Raw genomic sequence first — 6,867 nt, forward strand, 5'->3', positions numbered from 1 at the left:
TATTCTTTTCATCTCCTCATGCTCAATAATGACCTCTCCTTTTGAAATATAGTTGATAATTCATTTAAAATATATATAAATTTATTTTTTAAAATATTGTACTTGAGTCATGTTAAAGGGCTGTGATGTTTCAGCTAACCTTCAGTTTTTCCCTCTTTAATATTTAAATTGTGCATGCCACATTGAATCTTAATAGCAAATATCCTTGATTTGTTACGGCAGAGTTTTGTGTATGGCAGATTGCTTAGCAATTGCCTAACGCACAAAAACTGCCTGTTTCTAACCCATCCTCATAGGGTACAAGTAACTGCCAGTGAAACTAGAGTTTTATGAACCTCACAGGAATATTGTAATTAGGTAAACAAGAAAATTCAGGTTTCCGGATGCTTGTCTAACCATGTAAATCTGAAATATGAAAACTCAATAACAACTTTAAATTTGATAAAATTCATAAAGGTATTGAATCATATGTCTGAGTTTCCAGTTTTTACAGTCAAGTGTTGTAATGAAAACAAAAACACAAAAAGTTCCACAGGAGGGCGCTCTGTGATAAAGTGTTTTCAAGGCTGCTGTTGTACAAAGAATCATTTTTGGGATATATTAAACAGCCACACTGTGCCATGATATAACGTCACCTTGGACTTTACAGGCCTAATTCATGCAGTTTGCTTTGTAGTGAAACTTACTCCTGCATTGTTTTCCCTTTTCCTTTTTCTCTCCCAGTATGTCCAGTCTGGCTCCAATTCCAGAGTCAGCTTTTCTCACTAGTTTTTCAGTCTGCCTGCACCCATGTTTCTGTTGTTACTAACTTTTTTGGTGTGTTTTAGTGATTTAGTGCTTTTTGACTGGTGCTTTAGTTTATTGGCAACTCCTGGGTTTTGTTCTCTTTCTTTAAACAGTGGTTTCAACAGTGCTTTTGTTGGGCTGGAGACATTTTCCATGATGACTGTTGCCATAGAGGGATTTATATTTCCACTCCCAAGCCCTCACCATTGCAGCAGCACAGCCACCATGAAAACACCTCTTTATCTCAGCTGGAGTAGGATGGTGTCTTCCAGATTTGCTCTGTTTCAATGAGAAAAGTACCCAGAGCTCTTGAGCAAACTCTTCTCCACAGAGACGTATCCATCGCTAAAACTAAAGTTTGAGTAAAACTCAGAGCTGCCAGACTTGCTGCTGCTGTTGAAGTGCATGTTCTAGAATTTAGGTGAAAGAGCCAGCAAACTGAAATCTTGCATATTTGTATATTCTGGCACACACACACACAAACACATACACACAGACCTTTTCCCCTTTTGATCACGTGTGCAACACTGAAGCCAGCACAGAGAAAAAAGTGGACACAACGACGGGCTATGTGGTGGTTAACATCGTGAGGACACCATGTGTCTATTGAGCATAACAATAATTCTTTTCAGGTTCAGGTGAAATGATTCACTGGCGTATTACCAATTGATCTCCATGATCTTCATAATCTAACTGGACACAACAGTATGGTCGTCCTTTTGTTATAATCAGCAGTGACGTCTTCTCCATGCTGCCTGTCAGGTACATTTAGACAGCAGTAGTTAATGGATGAATCACAGCTATTATTTCCTGCATGAATCACCTCTCTCTCTCAATGATCTATTTTTATTTCACAGGAACTTAGAAGTGATATATGTAATTAGTTTCTGTTCATGAATCCATTTCATCAATCACATTATATCATTTCTAGTTTCTTTTTCATTTTGTGTCTTAGCTTTTCAGCTCCAACATTTTGTTGGTACATCTTTATCAACCACTTCTACTCCAAACTCTGTTTTACAAGGTGCATTGGGAAGATTGGGGAAGGAGATTTGACTAAGCGGTCCAGTGTTAGTTATACAAATTAAAGAATGGGCTGTTGTCAGTGCTTGTTGCGCTGGTGTGCAGCTGCCCTTCAAGCCAGTCCATAAGCCTGTATAATTATACTGACAAAAAAAAATTATATTGGCCCATCGACCCACTGGGCAAATACTCGGTATGCCAGATTACCAGTCCTGTGTAAGACTCAAGCAGTCAAGGTTATTATCATTAACGAAAACTAACGAAATAACGAAAACTAGAAGTGAAAAAATATTTTCGTTAACGGAAATAAAAATAAAAACAAAAAAAGGAAAACTAACTAAAACTGTAATGAGTGTTCACAAAACTAACTAAAATTAACTGAATTTATAGCAAAAATGTGTTTAGTTTTCATTGATTTGTGTGTGTCATACAATAGTCAAGGGTGAAAATGAAGTTTAGTTTACAGATTTTTTTCTTGCTGTCTAATTATGCCAGCAGGTGGCAAATATTTTAGTCGAGTCGTCTATGTTGCTGCTCCGTCCACGCGCAGAATCATGTCAGGAAAAGTCGGGAGAAAGCGCCAAAGTCCAATTTGGGATTACTTTGAATATGTCTGTGTTTTGGATAAAGCAAGTGTCTTGTAGTGGAAAGAGACAAATTATGAGGGACATTTCTAAAGGGGGAAAAAAATCCCACAAACCTTAAAGTGCACTTGAAAAGCTCACACAAGAAGGTTACCTTGAGAAGGTAAGGGAGCACACTCAACCCTCATCCCCAGAAAACAGAAGCTAACCTCAGGCAAGGCAGCGTGATGCATCCCGAGACAACAGGACGGGGATATCTACATAACTGTGTGAGTCAGTTGCCTTCAAAGTTTTTATTTATTTATTTATTTAAAGAACCCATAGGTGGGAATGTGAGTTGTCTGCCTCTGCGTGTTAGCCCTGCGACAGACAGGCGACCTGTGCAGGGTGCAGGGTATGGTAGCTGGAATAGCAACATACCCAAGGATAAGCAGAAGAGAATGACTGATATGATGAAACTGGGATTTTGTTAGACTTAATTATTGCAAACACAACTAAAACTATAACTGAAACTAATCAAAACTAAACTGAAACTAAGGATTTTCAAAAAATAAAAACTAAACTAGCAAACAATTGGTAAATACTAATTAAAACTGATATAAAATTGAAAATCTGAAGTCAAAACTAAATAAAAATAAAAACTAATGAAAATTGCAAAACTATTAAAACCCTGGAAGCAGTGAATAAGAATTTCAAGAAATAACCATTTTCTGTTGTTTAAATTGTAGAGGGTGACTTTGATGCCACACCTGAACAGAAAAATGCGAACAGTCAAGATCTCTGATGTTGTTCCTGGGATCTGCTGGAGCCACTCGCCTAACTTGGGAGTCATTGCACCTAGTGCTCTGATTACCACTGGGACCATGGCTACCTTCACCTTCACATCATCTCCAATTCTTCTCTGAGCCCTCGGTACTTCTCCACTTTCTTGAGTTCTTTCTTCCTGATGTTGCTGTCATTGGGAACCGCTACATCTATCACTACAGCCATGTTCTTCTGCTTGTCCACCACTATGTCTGGTTGGTTAGTCACCAACATTTTGTCTGTCTGTATCTGGAAGTCCCACAGGATCTTAGCTCAGTCATTCTCCACCACCCTAGGGGGCATCTCCCATTTTGACCTTGGGACTTCCAGGACATACTCGGCACAGATGTTTCTGTATACCATCTTTCTTTCTTGGGTTTCTGCTGCCTGAGGTATTCACTGAGCACGCGGTCGGTTGGGGCCATCTTGCTGATGTATTCATGGATGTTCGCTGCCTCATCCTGGACTGTGGTACTGACGCTCTCCAGTTCTTCTATTTGGCGTACAGCCTCAGTGTCACGGTCTGGCTAGGGCAGACCGTATGTTGCAGGGAAGGACTCAAGCGCAGACCGAAATGAGGTATGGATAACAAAACAAGCCGTTTATTAAGGCAAGAAACGAGGGTACAAAATAATAGGGAATCGATGAAAACTAAACAATGACCTAAACTGGGTGAACTAAACGAAACATACAAAACTCTAAACATAACGAACTGACAGGGATACCTGGAGCCGAGACATGGATGAGCAGTACAACAGACGAATACAACGGACCAGTACAACGGACGACCTGACAAAGAATGAATGAGAACACACAGACTAAATGGACACAGGAGGATAATGAGGGAAGTGGCAACACCTGGGGAAACAGCTGGCACACATGAACATAATGACGTCACAGTGGGAGAGTAAAACTGAACACGATGAACACAGAAACGCCAGACCTCTTCACAATAAAACAGGAAACAGTGAGATATAGACATGACAACCTGAACTTGACAACATAAGCCACAGACATGAAATACATGAAAAGCAGGGGAGACTTAACATGGTGGAAACACGAGGGGAAAATAACTAGAAACACCTAGGCATGAAAACAATGAACTTAGGAAACCTGAAGGCTACATAAACTAAACACAAAACGCTGGGTCAGCAGACCCAGGATCATGACAGAGCCCCCCCTTCAAGGGCGGATTCCAGACGCCCAAAACCCCAAAAACCAAGGCAACCCACCAAGGGCGGGCGGCGGGGGCCCAGGACGGGGGGCCAGAAACAAGGCCACAAAACAAAACGTCCAACAAGAGCACAGGAAACAGTTCGCAACTCCTCAGGGGCCGACCCGGAGGGTGACGGTCCAGAAGTCCATAGTTGACTCGAGCAGGGGGCCGGCCCGGCGGCAGACGGCACAGGAGAACACAGTCAAATAGTTCCGGGGACCGGCCGTGCGGGCGGCAACGGCGGCGACACAGGCGACGGCGATCCGGGGGCCGACCATGCGGAAGGCAGCGGCGGCGACGAAGGAGACCACGGAGCAGTTCAGGGGGCCGACCCCGACGGCGATGACGTCCAGCTGGTGGCCCCGAAAATGGCCGGCGATATCGAGGTGCAGAACGAGGCTTGGGCGGCGGCACAACAGCCGCAGGACCAGGCGTAGCAGAAGCAGAGGCCGGACCAGGCGTAGCAGAAGCAGAGGCCGGACCAGACGAGGACGAAGACTCGGATGAAGCCGGACCAGGCGAGGACGAAGACTCGGATGAAGCCGGACCAGGCGAAGCACAGGCTGAAGCTGAACCAGGCGAAGCACAGGCTGAAGCTGGACCAGGCGAGGATGAAGACTCTGATGAAGCTGGACCAGGCGAGGAAGAAGACTCTGATGAAGCTGGACCAGGCGAGGAAGAAGACTCTGATGAAGCTTGACCAGGCGAAGCACAGGCTGAAGCTGGACCAGGCGAGGACGAAGACTCTGATGAAGCTGGACCAGGCGAGGAAGAAGACTCTGATGAAGCTGGACCAGACGAGGATGAAGACTCTGATGAAGCTGGACCAGACGAGGATGAAGACTCTGATGAAGCCGGACCAGGCGAAGCACAGGCTGAAGCTGGACCAGGCGAGGACGAGGCGGCCGCAGGTGGCGGCTGGACAGGCTCCTCGGGCCCTCCAGCTGACGCGGCGGGAGGCTGAACGGACCCCTCGGACCCTCCAGCGGAGACGGGAGGCTGAACAGGCCCCTCGGACCCTCCAGCGGAGACGGGAAGCTGAACGGGCCCCTCGGACCCTCCAGCGGAGACAGGAGGCTGGTGTGGTTCTCCTGAACCCCCAGCTGACGTGGCATGAGGCTGGACGGGCTCCTCGGGCCCTCCAGCTGACGTGGCATGAGGCTGGACGGGCTCCTCGGGCCCTCCAGCTGTCGAGGCATGACCAGCAGGTGTAGAGACCACCGGCTGGACAGAAGGCTGAGCAGGTGATGGAGCAAATGACTGAGCTGCACAGTGGGTTAAGGGCTGGGCTAACGGAAGCACAGGAATGTAAGCTACGGACCGGGCTGCTAACAGAGCTAACGACTGAGCTAATGACTGAAAGGCATGCAGTAGCGATGGCGGTGTGGATTGCAGACCGAATTCTCCTGAGCCCTCAGTAGAGACAAGAACGGGTGCAGAAGCATGCCGGACACTAGCCACTCCCACCCGAGGAGTAGGTACGGGTGCGGAGACGGGCTGTATCCTGGCTGCCCTCACCCTGGGGACCGGAACAGGTACCGGCAACGGCTGGGCAACTGCCCTTCCCACCCGAGGAGCAGGTACAGGTGCAGAAAGGGTCAGAGCCTCAGCCGGCCTGGAAACCAGAGCGGGAGCCAACCGGGCCTCAGTCTCCCCCACCCGAGGAACAGACACGGGTGCAGAGGTACGCTGGGCCCGAGTTGCCCCGGAAGGAGAAACACGAGCAGGAACGGGAGTAGGCTCAGAAAAAACAGTCGCAGAAACGGCAGGCTCAGGGTCAATATATACGGGGTCGACAAAAACGGATCTATCAAAAATGAACCCGCCGTCCACTTCATGCTTAGCAGTCTTAGCGTTTGCAGTCCTAGGTTTAACAGCTTTCGAAATCCGTGGGTTAGTGGTGGCAAAGCGGGTTGACTCGGGGATAACTGAAACGGACCTGACAGAACCTGAACAGACGGAAGCGGAACCGAGTGTGTTTGTCCTGGTAGCGTGATTAACAGTCTTTCCCTTAACCGTATGTGCAGGCTTAGGCGAGCGGGAATTGTCCTTCATCCCTCCCTGTGTAGAGGGAGTAAAACAAAATGGATCCTCCCAGTCCACATCGTCATCCATAAGGGAAATACCCCATGGATCGGAAGTGAGCCGATTGTTGTTAGCATCAGACGGGACGTGAGGGTAATAGTCATCGTTACTCACCACCGTGAGCTCGGCATTGTCCAGTTTATGGCGACGGGCGCGCCGCTTCCTTCGAGCGGAGGAAGCCGGTGGAGCGAGCGACTGAGCCCCCGGTGCACAACACGGCGACAACGAGGCTGGAGCGCGAGCGCCTGTAGCCACGCGAAAAACTCCCACTTGAAGCGGACGAGGCTTGGAAACAGGCGGGGACTTACGGCAGCTCTTGGGACCTCCGAGAGCCAGCCGAGTCCCGTGGAAAATCCGCTCATAGTCGGG

At 47.6% G+C, this 6,867-nt stretch overlaps 1 protein-coding gene across 1 annotated transcript; it reads right to left on the reverse strand.

Annotated features, from left to right (window-relative positions):
* Nucleotides 1–4,523: 4,523 nt before the first annotated feature.
* LOC146551003 (uncharacterized) lies at nucleotides 4,524–5,740 on the reverse strand. Its single transcript, XM_085261012.1, has 2 exons — nucleotides 5,125–5,740; nucleotides 4,524–4,911 (listed from the first exon to the last, which is right to left on the reverse strand). Exons 1-2 carry the CDS (start codon nucleotides 5,610–5,612, stop codon nucleotides 4,524–4,526), a joined length of 876 nt encoding a protein of 291 aa, XP_085117138.1. The 5' UTR covers nucleotides 5,613–5,740.
* Between the last annotated feature and the right edge of the window lie 1,127 nt (nucleotides 5,741–6,867).

Source organism: Mchenga conophoros, linkage group LG20 (genome assembly GCF_057382185.1).
Source record: "Mchenga conophoros isolate Kocher_MC1m ecotype Shallow Benthic linkage group LG20, M_conophoros_male_GT1.1, whole genome shotgun sequence".
In the NCBI taxonomy this organism is placed as follows: domain Eukaryota; kingdom Metazoa; phylum Chordata; class Actinopteri; order Cichliformes; family Cichlidae; genus Mchenga; species Mchenga conophoros.

What these genes read in the sequence shown, in the direction of transcription:
- LOC146551003 (XM_085261012.1), bottom strand. Translation starts at nt 5,612, where the DNA reads ATGCCTCGACAGCTGGAGGGCCCGAGGAGCCCGTCCAGCCTCATGCCA. An exon ending in CTGGTCCAGCTTCAGCCTGT is followed by an intron (nt 4,912 to 5,124) that starts GCTTCGCCTGGT and finishes GCTTCATCCGAG; the next exon opens with TCTTCGTCCTCGTCTGGTCC.